The sequence below is a fragment of the Sciurus vulgaris genome, assembly GCF_902686455.1.
Source record: "Sciurus vulgaris genome assembly, chromosome: 18".
Lineage (NCBI taxonomy): Eukaryota > Metazoa > Chordata > Mammalia > Rodentia > Sciuridae > Sciurus > Sciurus vulgaris.
This window is the reverse complement of record NC_136479.1, coordinates 20,605,583-20,625,712: the sequence shown is the minus strand read 5'-3', so window position 1 is coordinate 20,625,712 and position 20,130 is coordinate 20,605,583. Positions and strand designations below refer to the sequence as shown.

Here is a 20,130-nt window from a genome sequence, read left to right as displayed (position 1 = left end):
TGAGTGCTGGCCGGTTGAGAGCTGATGGCACGTGTGTGGCCCAGGGTCTTTTGCTCCATCTCCCGCGAGGATAAGAGGAGCCCCGGAGACCCAGCGTGCGGCACGCAGTCCCGAGTGCCTGCCAGTGTCCAGTCTGTGACCGGAGCTGTGGGAACCTTGGCTTGCTCTTCCCAGGTCGCAAAATTAACAGCACCCCAGTCAGGAGAGGGATGTAACGAGCCAGAATGCCAGGCTGGCCAAGCGATAGCAGGAGAGGTTTGGGGAATCCACTTTCCTCCTAAGAACCAGTAGAGAAAAGCCTCACAGAAATGGTGGTATGTAGCCACTGACCTCCCATCTCAGCGTCCAAGGGCGGGGCAGGGAGCACAGGGCCACGGCACACTGGGGTCCCCCTGCCCTGCTGCAGGGGGCACCTAGCTTGGCTGCCACATCTTAGGTTTTCAAGAGAAGCCAGAATCTGGTTTTGGTTTCTTTCTTTTTCCTTGGTGCACTAATCGTACGTCGCAGTGGGGTTCACTGGCCACATTTGCTCATGCCCATGACTCAGGTCCATCCGTCTCATCCCTGGTGCCTTTTCTTCTCTCCCCATCCCTTCCCGGTCCACTTGCTCTGCTTTGCTGATCTTCCTGATGTGATTATTGTCAGCATCCTGCATTTTATATACGTCCCAGGCTTGGTATTCTGTTTCCCAGGACCCCCCCAACTCCCTCTGTTAGACATACCAAGGTGTGCAAGAACAAACACATGCTCGGAAGTGGCAGAATTGTACTTCTGCAGAAAGGCATGTTCCCAGAGGCCCCACCAGCGGGCAACTGGGTGGACTGCTCCATCCCTGCGCAGCGCTGTTGCTTGCTCTGACGGGTTTGGGGTCACCGTCTATGTGGTCAGCTAGCGTAAGCTTGGGGAGGCCGTGGGAAAGGGCTGCAGCTGTGACGGGGTGTCTGCGTGCTGACCACACACCTCATCGCACATTGCAAGACCTAAGTTACGGTAACCATGTTTGGGTGCCATGTTTCAGGGTTCACTCTGATAGAAAGGGAAACATTCGTCTTACCCGTCCCCCTCCCTCTTGGTAACCTTCCTCTACACTGTTCATCTTTCTTATGTTTGCATAAGAACCCCTTCTTTTTTTCTCTTTCTCTAGCTTCTGCTTATGAAAGCAAACATTTGACTCTTGACTTTCTGAATTTGGCTTATTTCACTTGCGTGGTATTCTCCAGTTCCACCATTTGCCAGCAAATGACATGATTTCATTCTCCTTTACTGCTGAGTGTTCATATGTGTACATACCACATTTTCTTTATCCATTTATCTGTTACCAGGCACCTCCTCGGTCAGTTCTATTCTTGGCTGTTATTCATGTATCACTGTAGTATGTTGACTTAAAATCTTTGGGATAAATACTAAGGAGTATGTTAGCTAGGTCATATGGTGGTTCCATGCCTAGTCTTTTGCGGAATCTCCATACTGCTTTCCAGAGTGTGTGGACTGATTTTCAGTCCAACCAAACCTATGAGTATACCTTTGCCCCCATGTCCTCGCCAACATTTAGTGTTGTTTGTAATCTTGGTAATTGCATTCAGATTGGAGCAAGATGAAATCCCAGTGTAGTTTTGATTTGCATTTCCCTTTTTGCTAAGGATATTAAACATTTTTCATGTAGTTTTTGGCCATTTGTTTCATTTGTTTTTCTTTTGAGAAATATGTTTAGTTCATTTACCCATTTTTGATAGGATTATTTGGGTTTACTGGTGTTAAGTTTTTTGAGTTCTTTATGTATTGTGGATATTAATCCCCTGTTGGAAGAGTAGCCGCAAAGATTTTTCTCCCAATCTGTGGGTTCTCTCTTCATGTTCCTTATTGGTTTTTGTTTTGTTTTTTGGTACTGGGGATTGAACCCAGGGATGCTTTCCCACCAGCTACATCTCCAGCGCCTTTTTAAACTCATTTTTATTTTGAGATAGGTCCTTACTAAGTTGCTTATGGCTTTCACTAACTTGCTGAGGCTGGCCTTGAACTTGCATTGCAGTCCTACTGCCTCAGACTCCCGAATTGCTTGCATTACGAGCTTATGCCACCATACCCAGCCTTAATTGTTTTCTTTATTGGGCAGAAGCTCTTACATTTAATGTTATCCTACACATTGATTCTTGGTTTTATTTCTTGAGCTCTAGGAATCGTATTAAGGAAGTTGGTGTCTGTGCCAGTATGTTGGAGGGCTGCCCCTGTTTTCTTGTAGCAGGTGCAGGGTTTCTGGTCTGATTCCCAGGTCTTTGACCCACTTTAGTTGATTTCTGTTCAGGGTGAGACAGGGATTGAGTCCAGTCTCCTCCTTATGGATTCCCAGCACCATTTGTTAAAAGCCTTACTTTTTTCCAACGTGTATTTTTGGCTCCTTTGTCAAGGATCAGACGACCATCTGTGTGGATTGTGTGTCTTCTGTTCCGTTGGTTTTCCTGTCTGTTTTATGCCCGTGCTGTGTTTGTTACTGTAGTTCTTCAGTGCTGTTTGAGATCAGGTGCTGGGATACCTCCAGCATCACTCTCGTTTTAAAAATTTTTTGTGTGTCTATTTGTTTCCAACATCACTCCTTTTGCTCAGCATTGGAAAGCTCTTACTTCCAGCGTCAGCAGGTAAATTGCTTTTTGCAAAAGAAACCGTGCAGATGAAAAGGCTTGGCCTGCACTGGTGGCCATCCTCTGGTGGCCCTGGCACCAGGGAAACAGCTCAGAGTGCTAGTTGCGTCAACCTTGGACCTTTTGGACCACATTTTAAGTAATTCTGTAAGATCTTTTTTAAACCGAATTTGTTTTCTTGTTTGCTCCCCTGCTTGTGTGTGTGTGTGTTACTCTCCTGTGGTTAAAATCAGTGTGGTACATACCTGACTGCGTGGGCATGTGATCCTGTAATATGTACAGTCAGAAAATGAGAAATCACACTCCATTTATGTATGATTCATCAAGATGCGTAAATGCACTCTACTGTCATGTACAACTATTTAGAACAAATAAAACATTTTTTTAAACACCGTGCAGCATGAGAAGGTGCAGGGCAGTCCCCTGCCCAATTGCAGCCTGTGCACATTTCAGGATCTCCTTAGCAGCTCCTGTCCCCCTTGTAGAGTCAGAAGTCTCTGCAGTGCTGCCCTGGGCCTGTTTGGCTCCCTTGACGACGTGGCTTGGCAGTCGTTCCTCGGGAGTGGCGGGCATTTCCTCGTGGAGGACAGTCACTTCACTCGAGTCAGCCCACCTTTGCACGCCTGCCTGACAGCGGCTTTTGATCGTGTCTCTGCAGGGGCTGTGCGAGCGGACCTTCAAGCGCCTCTACCAGTACATGCTGAACGCCGGGCTGGCCAAGGTGGTGTCTCTCCCCTTACAAGAGATTCACCCTGAGTGTGGACCCTGCAAGACCAAGAAAGGTAAAGGGCGCTCTCCCCGTGTCCTGGGCTGGCTGCCCAGCTCCTTTCCCTCCTCTCTTCTGAACTCCAGCCTTTCTCTTGGGTTACCTTCTGCCTTGTAACAGCACGATTTCATGTCCTTGTTCAGTCTGCTACCCTGTGCCTGGCTCAGGACCTTCTATGTAAAAAGTGCCCCCAAGGCAGGCTTGGTGGCTCATACCTATAATCCCAGTGACCCAGGAGGCTGAGGCAGGAGGATTGTAAGTTCAAGGCCAGCCTCAGGAACTTAGTGAGGCCCTGTCTCAAAATAAAAAATTTAAAAAGGGGACTGGGGGGCATAGCTCAGTGGTGTGGTAAAGTGCCCCTGGGTTCAATCCCAGTACCAAAAAAAGTGTCCCCGAAATGTTTGCTGAACAGAAGCATTTCTAGTGTCCAGCAATATCCCAGTGTCCCCAGTCATGGTGTCCAAAATCCAGTTCCTCTTTTCCTCCTTACACCAAGCCACGCCTTCTCTAGAGAGCCTTTTTGATGTGTTCACGTGTCACTTAACGGCAGATCCACTCTGAGAAATGCACTGTGGGTCATCTTGCTTCATTGTTTGAACAGCACAGCACGGACGTGGGTAAACCTGAGGGTGCCGGGCAGTCGCACGCTGTGACCGCCCCTCACCAGCAGCCCAGCTGATGAAGTGGGAGCGTGAATTCGTAGTGAAAGCCGGAAACCCAACAGGGCGAGCAGGGGCAGGTTCCAGCCGTGTCAGGGACCCGGCCACAGAGTTCCTGAGCTGGGTCGGCAAGGGCATCCTGGACGCAGAAGACAGGAGTCAGTGTGGCCTGTTAGAACCACAGAGACGCGAAGTCCGAAGCAGCGGGACCTCCTGAGCAGGATGTGTGGGCTGCTGCGCAGGGCGCGGGCCAATTATTCATGTGAGTAGAAGGACCGTCGCTGAACCCCAGGGCGTGCAGTGAGGTCCGCCATGCTCCCCACGTCAGCGCTCGGAGCTGTGCCTGGCATGTGCTCTGCCTTCAGGTGGCTGGCAGCCGTCCGTCTGTCTCCACCAGCAGTTGCCCAGGTGGGGAAGTGCCTTGCAGGGCCACTGCCACTGGGTCTTTCAGCCTCCGCTGTGGCCCAGGGGGACCCTCATTCACGGGTGGTCACACATGATCACGTGGGCACAGCTGCGCTGCTCTGGGCTGCACAACCTCACATGCAGCTCCCGGGGCAGGTGGCTGCCTCTGCTGCTCCTGTAAGAAAATGCAAGTCAAGAGATGCCAAGTAAAGTCGAGAGATGCACAGCTTCCGAAGTGAGCAGCCGGAGGTGGAGAGCTTGGTTTGTGTGTTTTTATTCGGAGCTGGGTAGCGCTGGGGATCGAACCCAGCACCTGTGCATGCTAGACAAGCGCTCTGCCACTGAGCTACACCCTTGGCCCCTCTCAAGGCTCCCTAACAGGAACTTGACTTCTAAAACTGATTTCTAGAACACTGGCAGCCAGCCCTACAGTGCCCCAGGCCAGGGGCTGGAGGCCTCTTTTCTGAAGAATCTGACAAAGTCTAAGAGCAAAGTTCTACAGATAGTGAAACTTGGGGTTTCCCAACAAAATAGCGCCCCTTGCTCCATCACCCTTCATGGAGCCCACCTCTGTGCCACCTCTGAGGGTCAAGGTTGGACAGTCTTCAATGCTTCAGCATGTAACTGAGGAGAGCGAATGTTAGTAGAAACAGTTTAACTTGTCGGTAGACAACAGAAACAAAGCAGGGGCAGAAGAAAACTAAAAAAATAATCCTCAGGAAGGAGAAGATGTTATGTCTGTGAAACCGGAGCAAGAGGCTATGAAGAAACGTGCAGAAAATACAAGAACAGCTCTGGGAGGTGAAAGAAATATGACTGTTGCCATTAACAGTTTGGTGGAGGGCAATAGGATAAGGGAAAGTTGAGAACATCCCCCAGAAGAACAAAATCTCCAGAAATGGAAAATGGGAGAGCCAAGTTGAAAGTAAGAGACCAAGCTTAAAACACCCACATAATAGAGGGTCCACAGTATGTTAGTGAGCTTTCTGTGACTGTAACAAAATACTTGAGATAATGAGTTTAAAAACAGGAAAGATTTATGTGACTCAGTTTGGAGGTTGCAGTGCAGAGTGACTTGGCTTGTGGAGAGGTAGCACAGCATGGTGGGAGCACAGGGCAGAAGCCCCTCAGGGGCGTGCCCCTGGCGACTTTCCTTCCTCCAGCGAGTCCCCACTCCTTACAGTTTCTGTCACCTCCCAGTAGCACCACAGGCCTTAAGAGCTGGGCCTTTGGGAGAAACTTCTCTCAACCTAACACAGAAGAGGAAAGGGGAAAGGGAGAGAGACCCTCGAGAGCAGGCTCAGAAGATCGCAGGGAGGAGGATGTTGGCAGTGAAGGGATGCGAGGACGTGTCCCTGGTCCAGATCAAAAGCCTGTCGGGTGTCCACCTCTGACCTCCATCCACAGCAGATCCAGCATCCTCACCCTTCGGAATCCGGGGACAAAGGGAAGACGCAGGCCTGCTCGTGGTGCTGAGGGGGGTCTCGGAGCAGGGCCGTCAGGATTGGAAGGAAGTAGAGCTCGCATCTGCAGGCGTGGTTCAGCGTTGCCCGTGAGGAGTGGCCGTGAGGACAGCCCTGCCGTGCCGTCCTCGGCCCTCTCCCTCCTCCCTGTAGGAAGCTGCCACCAAGCGACAGGATAAACTGAGAGTCGGAAAGGGGTCAGACAGCTGGCACAGGTGAAGGAGAGCCGAGGGGAGCTGGTGGAGGGACGGGGCTGGCCAGGGGAGGAGGGGCAGGGAGGAGGCGCAGGTGGGCAGGCCCTGGATCGGCGGCTGCTCTGCACAGAGCAGATCTGCGCTCACGCGCACGTCTGGCAGTCAGCTTCAGTCAGTGACAGGCACGTTGAAATCCAAGTAAACGGGAAAAATGAACTCGCTCCCAGGGAGACGATATGAGCGCCAAAACAGTGCCTGGAGCTGGGTGTGGCAGAGGTGCTCGCCTGTGATCCCAGTGACTCAGGAGGCTGAGGCAGGAGGAGCGTGCGTTCGAGGCCAGCCTCGCAACTTAGCGAGGCCCTGTCTCAAGAAATAAATAAATAGGTGGATGGACAGACAGACTTGGGTTATAGCTCTGGTAAAGTACCCTGAACAGAGAGAGAGGAAGAGAAAGGGAGACTGACCTAGGTCCTCTGTGCTTGACTGTGGGCATAGCAGGTACCTGAGGAGGCTGGGTTCATTTAGCACACCTCACTAGAACGGGTGCTGGAGGGGCAGAGCCAGCACCCGATGCGGACCAAGTACGGCTGCCTGCTGCGCTTGCTCTGCCCTTCAGGAGGCGCCAGGGAATGCAGACACAGGCATCTCTCCCTCTCCCTCCCTCCCTCCCTTTGTCTCCTCTCTTATTTTGTGGTCCCTGAATCTGTGAAGTCAGGTGGAGGAGCTGGCGACACAAGCGTGCAGACAGGGACGGAGCAGCCGCAAGGGACGGGAGCCCTCCTAGCACGGGACCTCAGCTTCCAGTCCTCGCTCTGACCAAGGCTTCCGCGCTGAGCGTGGCTGACAGGGAGAGTGGCGGCGTCAGCCTTTGAGTAGAGGGGAAGCGAGAAGGCAGCAGAACCCTGGACAGGGAAGCGAGGGTCTGGGGACCGAGAGGCATCTGGGAGCTGAGCTGGTAGGGGATTGCTCGGTATTTGCCTGGAGTCTGATGATCTGAATACATGAAGTGCTCCTGACTTGTAGATCTATTTCCTGACCCCTTTGTGCAGAGGTGTTTTTGTTTGTTTTGGTACCAGGGGTGCTGAACCACTGAGCCACATCCCCAGCCCTTTTTAAAAATATTTTATTTAGAGACAGGGTCTCAGAGTTCCTTAGGGCCTTGCTAAGTTGCTGAGGCTGGCTTTGAACTCACGATCCTCCTGCCTCAGCCTCTTGAGTCGCTGGGAGTCCAGGCGTGTGCCACCATCCCTGGCTTATTTCCTGATCCCTGGAAGAAAGGCATTAAAAATAAACACACTTGAGTGATTTTGTCTTTAAAGTAGAGAGCAAATAAGGAGGAACCTTAGGTTTTTAAAGAACCTTTTTTTGCTGGGCAGGCAACCATGGAAAAAAGCATCTCCCAGGCCAGAGGCCTCTGGAAATTCCACTGACCGCATGCAGTGAACAGATGCCTGAGTGGACTTTGAAGAGAGACGGGCCTGGTTCCGTTGCTTGCTTTTAGGGTGGCTTCAGCCAGTTACTTGACCTCTGTACGCCTGAGTTCCCGCACCTGGATCATCCGGGGTATTGCACCCACTTTCCAGGGTTGCTGAGGCTCACAGGCAGTGGTGCACATGGAGCAGGGGTCACACCCTGGCGGTGTGTTGTGTGCGGCCCACAGTGTTCTCATTGAGTTCGTTGCCAGCATTTAAAAATCAGGGATTTTTACCTAAGAAGTCTGACTTTCGACTTCAAGTAAAAATAAAATTGAGCAACACTGAAGTGTACCCGCCCCAGTGCTATGGATCAAACCAGGAGCGCTCCACCACGGGACTTCCCGGAAGAAGGGTCAGCCTAACTCTGACAGATAGTGATGGCTTTGGCCCCTGGTGCAGGACTGAGGTGGGAGTCCAAGATGGTGGCAGCCAGAGCGTTGAGGTTGGCCCACGCGCTCTGACCGCTGAGCCTCTTTTGATTGCAAGAGGCTCGTCTTGTTCCCTGTGGTCTCTCTACCCTGCTCTCTGCTGCTCTGCCCGGAAACCTGGCTCATCGCCAGCACCTCCCTCGCTTCCGTGGCCCATGGCGTCTGGGTATTTACCTGTGTGGCTTTCTGGTAGGCCCTGAGCTCCTGGAGGGTGCATGCTTTATACTTGTAGTGCCTGCGCAGTCTGCTTGGTAGAGTTGGTGCTAAAAAATGTTCAGCAAATTTAATTCAATTAAGTGCCACTTCATTTACTTTCCCTATGCAGGAGACAAGGGGTGCCGGGTGTAGGGTTTTCTGTTGTGGTTTTTGGTTTTGGGGTTTTTGCCTTGAGCTTTGTTGTTCTTTGGCGAAATTAACATAGACCCTTACCTCTAAGGCATTATGGAATAGAGAAGACTTAACTAATAAATAAAGATGATGCATGGCTTCATGTAAATTCATAGGTGTGCCAGGGTTTGTATGAATTGTTTCTAGAGTCCCTTACAAAGATTTTGGATTTAGCACATTTCACATGCATATTTTTCTGCCCCTGAGGCTGCAGTGATCTGTCTTGCAAAAAGCAAAAATAACCTTGGTAATGAAAACAGTCACCCTGAATTGCTCTGTTTTGCAAATTTGAGCTATTTTTCAAGTGTTTACCAGTCGCCCTGTGTTTATTAAATTGTAGTGAGAAAAAGAGGAAGAGAAACAAGTTAATTGGCCGTCCCTCCTGCACGCTCCCAGTTGGAAGCTCCTGGCTGGTGTGCTTCTGGGGACAAAGACTGAGGTGGTCGTTTGAGGGGCTTCCCAGGTTCAGTGTCAAGGCGACTTCGGTGTTGGGGGTGGGGACGCGTCCGTACTTAAACCTACTGATGCTGTGGACGCCCCAGGCTGCTGCCCTGTGGCTCTTAAAAAATAATCACCGAGCGCCAGGCATGGTGGTGCAGACCTGTAATCCCAGAGGCTCGGGAGACTGAGGCAGGAGGATAGCAAGTTCAAAGCCAGCCTCAGACATAGCAAGGCCCTAAGCAACTCCGGAAGACCCTGTCTCTAAATGACATATAAAAAAGGGCTGGGGATGTGGCTCAGTGGTTAAGTGCCTCTGATTCAATCCCTGGTTCCAAAAAAAAAAAAAAAAAAAAAATAGTATTTAAAAAAAAAAAAAAAGAAAACACTAAGCAAGACTTTAGGACACAAACTCAATATAGGAAAACCCTCTGTGTTTCTGTATACTTTTAATGAACAAGCTAAAAATCAAATTGAGAAAGCAATTCTGTTCACACTAATTTAGGAATAAATTCAACAAAAAAAGTACAAAATGCATACTCTGAAAACTTTAAACACCATGGAAATGTAAGATCTGAGTAAATAGGAAGACAGAAGGACTTAACATCATTAAGGCGATTATAACCCCAGGCTGACCTGATTCAACACAGTCCATATCTGAGTCCCCGCTGAGTTCTTTTGGACATTGACAGGCTGGTCCTAAAATTACTAAGGAATCACAGGAGACCCAAGAAGAAGCTAAAACAGCCCTGACAGAGGGTTCTCCTGTTCCTGCCGGAGAACTCCCACTTCCCACTTTCTAAACTTACTGCACAGCAGTCATAATCAGGACAGAGAATGTGAAACAAGAACAGATCAGTGGACTTACGAGAGTCCAGAAGTCACGCACCTGTCCGTGGACCACCGATCTTCCACAGGGGGCCGAGACTACAATGGAGGAAAAGGCCATCACAGTAGGATTCTGTCTGTGGTGAAGTCCAGAACGAGGGTCCAGAGGCGTGTTTGTCAGTGCCGAGCACAGGCGGGCTGAGGGGGAGAACTGGTAGCTCAAGGGTTGGAGGTGCTGAGAGGGTTCTACGCAGCCTGCTGCAGGTGCAAACCTGTAGCTGTTGTAAGAACCACTGTTGTTGAATTGAATCTCAATAAACCTGTTAAAATTCTAAATAAAAAATAAACCAAGAAACGTAACAGGTTACAGCAAACTCAGTTGTGATCATTAAAATGGCAAAAGGTGACATTTAAAGGTGATAGGAGTAAAGTATACAACCTAAGAAAAAAGAGAATTTAGTCATATTAAGAATGACTAAGTGCAATAAAGTAAATTAAAAGGATTAAAAGAGCTTCAAAATAAAAACAACTGGAATTTTTAAAAGAGGATCAAAAAAACAAAGATAAAGGGTCAGCATAACATAGATTAGAAAAAGATTGTCAGAAGGTTTAAAAACCTAGAGAATTCACGGTGGGAGCAAAAGGTGAAAGCAGTTACGCTTAACCAATAAAAAAGTAAGCAAGGTCTCTTCAAATGTGACAAAAGGAAAAGACACTACTTAAAAGATGAGAAGTATTAACAATTAAGATAAAGAAGCAAGAACATTTTAATGTGGCAAAACTATTAAAATCAAGAACTTGGGAGGGAAGTGAAATTTACAAGGGCCTGAATTCCTGGCCTTGAACTTCTGCAGGGCGGGGCAGCTCTCCAAGGGGCACCTGGGGGCGGCCTTGGTCACTCCCTCCTGCCCACAGTGGGACCCCGGGCCTCCCTCAGCCAGGAAGCAAGCAGGGTCCACCCAAGCTGTTAGGACAAGAGCGATCCGGGAGCGAGGGCCAGGCGGGGTCCACGACAGGGCAGACACAGAGACCTCTGATGACTGACCCCTGAAAGGGGCTAGTGAGACTTTCCTCCTGGCTCTTTCCAGGGTGTGGCCAGCTGGTGGCCCAGGATCCGGGGGAACTGAAGGGTCTGCTTCCTGAGCTGGGCAGGACTGAAGGCAAGGGCAGGAGCTCGTGAGCGGACGGATGTCCTAGGGTGACCAGCCCGGCAACAGGCATGCAAGGAGGCCAGGAAGGTGACTGCAGTGTCCCCTTCTTGACCCCTGGCGCAGGAGATCATGGGAGTTAGCGCTGCACAGTACACACACAGCCCTTCCCGTCTACGGGTCCCACTTGGAGAACTTGGGAGCCTAATTGTGCCAGTCACTAGCTCGGCCCAAGGATTTGGGAGGCGACGCCTGCGGTGGGTGTTCTGTGACGACCTTGAGACTCTAGGCCAGGAGCGCTCACCTGACTCCCTAGACCTCACAGGCCGCGTGTGCCTTCCTGTTGCTGCCCTGGCTTCCTGTGTAGTTCAGAGCCCCTGTGCTGCCCTGGGGGTGCGCAGAGGTGGGAAGTGGGCAGTAACGCCCGCTGTGAGCCCGCTTGGTGGCCAGGTGGGAAGCCAGGTGACTCGCCAGATGCCCTGCCAATGGACTTGTTTCATTCTGCTCTGACCTCGCCAGGCCACCATCCCATGCCTGAGGTCACAGCCAGGTCAGTGCTCATGTGGGGATTTGGACCCAGACGGTGACTCTTGAGGCTGTACCACACTCAGTCCCCTCCAGCAGCTCCCACGAGAGGCCGAGCTGGACTCCCGAGAAAGGGAGGTTGGTAGGTGAGGCCCGGGGCCTGAGCACAGGGACAGGGCTATAGGAGGCTGGCGAGGACACTCCAAGGCCCCAGGTGTGCAGGTCTGGCCTCCTTTGCAGGTCTCCTCGCTCCCTGTGGTCACCACAGGAAGAGCTTCAGCTGGTCCAGACAACTACAAAACAAAGATGGCGGCTCGGACCTTCTGTAGGCCCTGCTGCCCAGCCTGGCCCCCGGCCTGCCCTCCTTCCCTCTCCAGCGGGCCCGTCCCTTGGCCCAACCTGCCCCTCTGCCTGCAGTGCCTGTCATCCTCTGCCCAGGCAGACACCTTTAGTAAACCCCAGTGTCACTCCCTGTCTGGCCCCTGCTGGTGACATCCTGCCATTTCTCAAGTCCATGTCTGTGTGCTTGAAGCAGAGCCGGGAGGGCAGGGTGGCCTGTTCGGTGGGCACAGCCCCTCACGCGGCCGTCCAGCCAGGGAGGGTGTGCTGGGCCTCGGGCTCTCCTCGCTGCGTCCTGCCACCCGCTCCCCCGGCGTGTTGGAATCAGCCTGCTTTCTCGAGGCTCCGAGAGGTGGAGCCAAGGCTTCTGAGATGCCAGGCCCAGCGCCCTCCACGCGCTGCTGGCCACTCCCGGGAGCCCTGTGCGGGTACAGGGAACCTCTCTTCTGTGCCTGTCTGGACCCAGTGCTGTGTAAATGTTTGTGGAAGCAAATTGAATTAAAGGCCCCAGGCAGTCTTGTGACATTTTCAGTCCAGGTGACTAGGTGTGACATTTGATCCTCAAATGCTGTTTTACAGTAATGATAGTGGGAACAGAAGCAGTGACCAGCGTTGAGCTGTTGAGCACTGCTTCTGTGCCACATGGTGTCCTAAGATACTATGTGTGTCCCCATTTCACAGCCTAGGAAACTGAGGTGCAGAGGACACGTTCCCTAGGCGAGGTGGTACAGCTGGCAGAGGCAGGTCCCCAGCACACGGGCTGAGTCTGCAGCCCACGCTTCCGCCCCGCCAGTGCCCTCCACCATTGTTGCTGGCTGCCCTGAGTCTGGGCTTCCAGCTCTGTTAGGTCCCTGCATCCCTCCCGGGTGGCCTTGCATGGTGGTGCCCCAGACCACCTCAGCAGTCAGCCTGGCTCCACGCAGCGGGGCGTGGGGTGGGCGCCGAGTGGTGACTGAATTCATGCCACCCTCGTAGGCAGCTCCCAGCAGCCCTCCCTGCCTGTGGCCCTTGAGGGGGACGTCCGCCCGGCGCTCCTTTGGCGCTCCTTGGGCGCTCCTTGGGCGCTCCTTGGGCGCTCCTTTGGCGCTTCTTTGGTGCTCCTTGGGCGCTCCTTGGGCGCTCCTTGGGCGCTTCTTTGGCGCTCCTTTGGCGCTCCTTTGCTCGGTCTCGCCCTGATTTCTTTCCGAGGTTCCTCAGTCACAGGCGTCCAGATGAGAGTTCTCACCGAGAACGGACGTGCGGGCTCTGGTGCCCATCTCACGCCGCCCTGGTCTTCTCTTCCAGGGAACGGTGCTGTCTGATGGGATTTGAAATTCTAGGCGAGCCAAGTGGCCCAAGGGGGAGATCCTTTAGGTCTCATGATCCCACTAAGCCTCAGTTTCCTTTTTCTTAAAGCAACAGTGACTTGTGGGGTACCAACCTGCTTGGTGCTGGTCTTACAGGGTGAGGAGTCCCCTGCCGCCTCCTCTGGGTCCTTCAGCTGCCCTGGGTCTCCAGCACTGAAGACCCGCAGGATTCCTTTGTGCTGAACTGCTGACCTTGGGGCGCTGTGTCTTTAGGAGATTCCTCAGGCATGGTCGTTTGGTTGGCTCTGTTTCTCCAGCCCTGTGTTCCTGGAGAGCCAGCCCTGCACGGGGTCCAATGGTGCGGCTCAGGTGGAGGGGGAGTAGCTGCCCTGGGGTGCATGTGCTAACCAGTGGCTCACTGGGACCTTTTGACTTTTGGCTTTAGCGGACTTATATTCTAGAACAGGTTCCTCAGAAATGGCACATAAGATCTGAGGGGATTTCAGTAATAGAAATTGAGGGTTTTGTTTTGTCTTGTTTTTTTGTTTTGGCGGTGCTGGGAACGGAGCCCGGGCCTCACACATGCTAGGCAGGCACTCTGCCCCTGAGCTGCATCCCTAGCCCCCCAGAATTGAAATGCTCAGGCTGGTCAAACTCCAGAGCTGTGAGAGGTGTGGTGTGAGGGCTGGCGAAGGTGGGTCCACGGTCCCCTGGAAGCAGGGAGCAGACCTGCCCTCCCTTGCCTGTTATTTCTTCGGATGCCCCCACGCCCCCAGGAGGCCCAGTACAGTCTCTAGCAAGATGGTTAAGGCTGAGGAAGGTCAACCGGCCTGTCGCCTGGGCCCACAGGGTCAGGGCTCACCCAGCTCTGGAGCAGGAGTCGGGTACCAACCCCTGGGCCAGGCTGCTCCGACACGAGGTTCTCCAGAGTGGAGGTGTGCTTGACGTAACTGGGGAAAGGGAACGTTCCCGGGATTGGTGTTGAGAAAGTGCAGAGACAGTTTGGGTCAATGAAATGGGACTGACTTGTCTGATGGATACGAAGAAAGTGTGGCTGGAACCGATGGTAGAGGAACTGGCGGTGCCTGGGGACAGGCCGAGCGGCACACCCCGGGCCCGTCCGCGGAGTCGCTCTGCTCCTTGGAGGGCATTGGGCCCACACGAGGCTCAGCGGTGACGGGGAGGCCAGCCACAGCGCCTCTTCTGGCTCCTGATGCCCAGTGACAACCTGCGGTCCCCGTGCCGCCTCCTCAGCCTCCCTGCCCAGCCCGACTTTCCAGGCTGCAGGCCATGCTCAGGACCAGAGCAGGGCAGGTCCCCACAAGTCTTCAGGAGGCAGGCCACGTGACCTGAGGCCAGCGGTGGGGCGTATCTTAGAGCAGGAGCAGACGACAGTCCTCGACCCACTGATGTTGGTGACGCCTCCCCGTGGTCCTGTCCTGGGTGCTGGGAAGAGAAGGGCAGGGACGGGCACGTGTCCTCCCCCAGAGCTGCCATCCAGCAGGAGAGGCTGCTGTCCGCTGGACCAGCAGGGTACTTCATGGTTCCTTTCACCTGCTTCTCCTTGTCCCCTAATTAATTGTAATAACAGCCGAAAGTCGTTTGGTGGAGTCCATTTTCAGATCTCGGGTCGGCCAAGCTGCGAACCCACAGGCACGGAAGGGTGACCGTCTCTCTGCGGAGTCTGTGGTGACATCTCAGGCCCAGTGTCCTCACGGCTGTGAACCCTGTGCTCCTGTTCCCAGGCACCGATGTCATGGTTCGCTGCCTCAAACTGCTGAAGGAGTTCAAGCGCAAGGTGGAGGATGACCACGATGACGACGACGACGAGGAGGTCCTCTCCAAGGGGCTGCCTCCGGTGGACATCGTGTTCGAGCGGGACATGCTCACGCAGACCTACGAGCTCAGTGAGTCCGTTGCCTCGCAGCTCAGATGCCGCTCCTGAGCATTGGCGTCGCGGATGCACCCCACGTGGGTGCCAGCTCTGGCGGGAGGGTGTGGATCCATGGGAAGCACCGCGGTTCCCTTGGGGGCTTCGGCTTCAGGGCCAGTTTCCTGCTTGACGCCTTGGTGGCCTTTTGCTGGGTACCGTTAGCTAGGTCTCTGAGCCTCGTTCCCCCATCTGTAAAGTGGGATGCATTGGGGTTCCCTGGAGAGGCAGACCAGTCGGCCGTATGTAGAGCGAGATTCAGGGGAGTCGGCTCCGTGATCATGGAGGCTGGGAAGGCCTACCGCAGACCTGCCCCATGCAGCTGGAGCCTGTAGCCCAAAGGCCAGAGCCTGGAGCTCTCACGTCCCACCACCCCAGCTTCAGAAGAGGGACAGGGTGAATTCACCTGTCCTCTGCCTTTTTGTTCTCCCTGGGCCCCCAGCGGATTAATTGGTGCCCACCGCTTTAGGGCAGATCTTCCCCAGGCAGCCTACCACCTCACAGACCAGTCCCCTCCAGAAATATGCTTGCAGGCACAGCCAGAAATGGTGCTTTACTAGGTATCCCTGCATCCAGCCAAGTCAGTGTCTAAAATTAACCAGCACGTGGGAGTACCACCTGTAGTAGCACATTATGAGGATAAGTGACAAAGGACTGAAATATCTAGAACTGTGCTGGTACATAGAAAGCATTAAAAAAAAATTGCTGTTTATCTCCGTCCATTTTCTGGTATTATAGCAAAGCACCTGAGACTGGATAGTTTATAAAGAAAAGATTTTTTTCTGCCTTATAGTAGTGGAGGGCAAGGAGTTCAGGCTGAGAGCTGGCATCCGCTCAGTTTCTGGTGAGGGCCTTGGGCCACTCCATGCCTAGACACAAAGCCAGAGGGAAGTAGATTTGTGGGGAGGAGAGAAGCACAGAGTAGCCTTGCTGTGAGAGGGATAGCCTGCACTCGTGGGGACTAATCCAGGCCCAGAGTGGAGACTCCTTGGCGTTCATCCATCACAGGGGCTCTGCCCCCGGTCCCGGCACCTCCCTCTTGTCCCACCTCCCAGCACCCCATGGAGGTGGGGTGGGTTTTGGTGGGGGTGAACTAAGTCCAGACCCCAGCACTCATGTCCATGGGCTCAAGAGCCACTGCTGGCTCCAAGACTGGCCTGGAGTGGCCACAGCTGGGAGTCCTAGTGACCAAGGGGCAAAAACCCTCCGTTCCACACCCTTCCTCTGGGCCCCCAGTCTGTGTAGGTCACCAGGGACCCAGTGCCCTGGGTGGTGTAGCCTCGGGGCCCCGGGCAGGGGGACAAGTGGCAGCTGTGGCCCAGCCAGCGGGTCAGAAGCCGCACTGCCACAAAGCCTGGCCCCTGGGAGGGCTGCTGGCCAGGTGGCAGGACGGGCTCCTCAGAACCTGTTCAGGAGCAGCGTCCCTTAGCCTTCTGTCCCCACCTGTAGCATGTGGCTGTTAGGAAGGAACCCGCCAACCCTTGGCCTGCTGGTGCCCCTGCAGGAGGCAGGCCTCGCGTCCTGGTGGTTTTTCCTGGCAGCCTCCAGTGACTCTGAGCTGTCAGGAGCCTGTTGCCACGTCTGCGAGAAGGAAACATGAAAAAAGCCCATTAAGAAGTCTGTTCACAGTTACTTTGTGAAGCTTTTAGTAGCGCATCGTAGGCCTGCGTCACCACAGGGTTCATTTTGACGTGATCATACACCCATCCGATGGTTTGCTCAAGATGGTCAGTTTCCTTTATTTGAAAAGGTTCAGTGAAAGGACTGATTTCCTGCTGCTGAGTAAAGATGACGCTCCTGGCGCTGATAGACAGCTGCCGATCGCTTCCCGTGTCCCTTTAACGTGGTGGAGTCCACTGGCAAGCTCTCGGAAACAAGAGCTGCTTTCGTTCTTCCCCGAGTAGTACGTGTTATTCAGAGCCGGGGAGCGGGCAGAGGGAAGGCCTGTTCCTACTCCGCTGGCCTTTCTGCACTCGGGCGCCTTCCCCAGGAAGGGAGGTGAGGTGACTGCACAGCTGCCCCTTGGCCGCGCTGGGGTTCACGGTGTTGTTCCTCACAGTCGAGCGCAGAGGCACGAAAGGAATCTCCCAAGCTGAGATCCGAGTGGCCATGAACGTGGGAAAGCTGGAGGCGAGGATGCTGTGCCGGCTTCTTCAGAGGTTCAAGGTTGTCAAGGTAACACCATTTGGCTGTGCCTAGTGCATGCTTGCAAAGCCACATCTCAGACAGTCAGAGAGGCAGACCACCTGCCATCTGTGACCAGGAGGCAAAGGCTCCCTGGGGGCTGCAGGAGCCTACGGGCAAGTTACATCTCCCTCACTTACTACTGAGGCTTTTGTTTGTTTCCACTTTTTAAAAATTGGAAGAGTTGTCGGCATTGAAAAGTCGGTGCCTGGAGCTCACTCCCATGTGGGGACAGGCAGCTGGAGCTGGCGAGTGCCTGCTCATCTGCCCTCCTCATTTATGTGACTTCTGGAACCCGAGGGCATCAAGCAGGCTAACCGCATGTCTGTTGCTCCCTTTCTGTAATTCAAACCTGCCATCTCAGCCTCGATGCTTGTGTTAGTCAGCTTCTGTAACTATAATGAAATACATAAGGCAATTAACTTATAAAGAGAAAAGGTTTATTTGGGCTCATGGTTCTATAGGTTTCTAGTCTGTTGCTTTGGGCAGAACATCATTGCGGAAACATATGCAGAAGCAAACTGCTTACCTCATGAGCCAGAAAGGAGAGCGGGTGGCTGGGTCCCATGATCTCTGAGAGCGCACCCCCTGACCTGAGCGCCTCCCTCTAGGTCCGGTCCTGAGAGGCCTCTCACCCTCAGTAGCACCACCCTGGGAATCGGACTCTAACACGTCACCCTCTTGAATACTTCACCCGCTTCTTGCCCACGTTTCAGCTATTTTGCCTCAAGGCAAAATGAGCTGGTGGTGGCAGAACCGCAGCGCCTGTCCTGGCGAGCGGCATGTGTACAGATGTCACTCTTGATCCCAGGGAGAGTCCTGGGAAAGCCCCTTTCCCCTCTTCAGAAGGTACATTGAGCCCGGGTCAGTGATGACCGGGCCATCAGCCCCTGTGGCTGTGGCTGAGGGAGCAGGTGTCCTGCACTGCCTGGCAGCTACTGAATTCTGTGCAGCGAGCCCTCCATTCACTGACCGTGGTGCCTGTGAGCCAGGCCTGTGTCAGGCCCAGAGGCTGTGGGAAGACGAAGCTAGGGCCCTGCTCCAGGAGCTCGCAGGCTTGGCGCAAGCAGGTCGGGACCGCGGTCCAGGAGGCCGCCCCAGCAGATCAGGGAAGCAGGGCCGAGAGACCACGGGGCGGGAGGGACCCGGGAGAGCGGGGTTGGGCCACCCGCGTACTGCGGGCACAGCTTGCTCTTCTCAGCACGGCAAGCACACCTGTGGTCCTCTGCAGGGATTCATGGAAGACGAGGGCCGGCAGCGGACGACCAAGTACATCTCCTGCGTGTTTGCGGAGGAGAGTGACCTCAGCCGGCAGTATGCTCGGGAGAAGGCCCGCAGCGAGCTCCTGACCACCGTGAGCCTGGCCTCGGTGCCGGAGGAGGCGCTTCTGCCCGAGGGCGAGGACACCTTCCTCTCCGAGTCAGACAGTGAGGAGGAGAGCAGCCGCCGCAGCAAGCGCAGGGGCAGAGGCTCCCAGGGCCACCTGAGGTCCGCTGTGGATGCGGGGCCCGGCAGCCAGCCCCGCCACTCCACGCCAACCAAGGGTAGGGGGCTGGGGCGGAGCAGGCGGGGCCTGCAGGAAGCAGCCGTTCAGCAAGCACAGGGAGCTCCTCAGGACCCCCGGGTGCTGCCCTGGTCTGGGGCTCAGAGGTGTCACTTGCATCTCACACTTGTGGGCCTGGTGGGGACAGGCATGTGCTTGCACAGCAGTCTCCTTGGCAAATGTGTTTTCAGATTTTTACTGTTAAAGGGATGGAATTCCTGAAGTTTCCTCTGTCACTGTCCCTCTAACCTCTGTTCAAAACTCCCTGGGTGTTTAGTTTGATCCTAGATCAGCGTTTTAAGATCGCGGGAGCTGGGGTGGGGCAGTTCGCAGTTCTGTCTTCAGCCTCTGAGAGGGGCGCTGGTTCCTGCTGTGCTCACCTGTCTTTGGTGACTCTCGGCAGGGGTGGCCTGATGGTCCTGCGTGGCGTGGGCACAGAAGCCCCTCCTCCCTTCCCTCTTGATCGTTCCACTCTGCCCTCGTCACAGGTGGGTGGAAAGTCCTAAACCTGCACCCGTTGAAGAAGCAGCCGTCTTCCTCCGCAGGAGCAGCCGAGGAGAGGGCCTGCCGGGGCTCCGTGGGCAGGGATGGCCTCCTGGACACCAGCAGCAACTCGGACTTGAACGTGTCCTTCGGCTCCCACTGTGTGGAGAGTAACAGTGGGGACATTGCCGTGATCGAGGAGGTCCGGCTGGACAACCCCAAGGTCAGTGGTTGCCAAGGGAGGGCATTGTCCCTGAGGGAGCCTGGCCGCTGGGCGCCGGTGTGCTCACGTCTGCTTGAAAGTCACTGAGACAGCAGCAGGGTCGGGCGGGGTGTGCCAGGCACCGAGTGCCAGCTCTGTGCTCACAGGAGGACGGTCCTCCTGCCCGTGCCCTGCACAGAGATCTCCTGCACTGTTCCGTCTCCAACAGCTGCTGTTTTTTACTCACGTTTATTTTGCAGGGAAATTCTGAGTGGCCAGTGTAGATGGTCCGGGCTGGTGTTGCCCCCCAGAGGACGTTTTTGATTGTCATGACTTAGGGAGGGGATTCTCTCAGCAGCCAGGTGGCGAGGCGGGGGTGCTGGCCGTGCTGCTGTTGATTTGAGACAGGTCCTGGTGTGTTGCCCGGCCAGCCCTGAACCAGGCTCCAGCAATCCTCGCGCCTCAGCCTCCGGCTAGCCCCAGCGCTCCTGGCTGTGGCTGCGTGTTTTCTTTCTTCCTTCTCTTCGCAGCTCTGGGGGTGAGGCCCAGGACCTGGCGCGTGCCTGTAGCCCCACCCCGTCCTCCAGCAGGTCGTCATTCGCCCGACGCTGCATGGCCACATTGAGAGGCCTGCTTTACATGCAGGGCCAGTAACGTTTGCCATAAAAAAAGAAGGTGACCATAAAGTAGATTTTTAGAAACACGTTAGTCCTGGCCAGACCCTGCTGCACGCCACGGTGTTAAAGACACAGCAGGGTCAGACGAAGCTTTCGCCTCAGCGTGACCACAAGGATTAAAAGATGAGAGGCAC

General features: G+C 54.3%; 1 protein-coding gene across 1 annotated transcript in view; it reads left to right on the top strand.

Annotated features, from left to right (window-relative positions):
• The window catches only part of GTF3C1 (general transcription factor IIIC subunit 1), a 68,054-nt gene that overhangs the window by 19,552 nt on the left and 28,372 nt on the right, over positions 1-20,130 (top strand). The window contains 5 exon segments of the mRNA XM_079121457.1: positions 3,295-3,418; positions 14,723-14,884; positions 16,967-17,082; positions 18,323-18,635; positions 19,123-19,340. Of these exon segments, the coding sequence (XP_078977583.1) occupies positions 3,295-3,418; positions 14,723-14,884; positions 16,967-17,082; positions 18,323-18,635; positions 19,123-19,340 (933 nt within the window).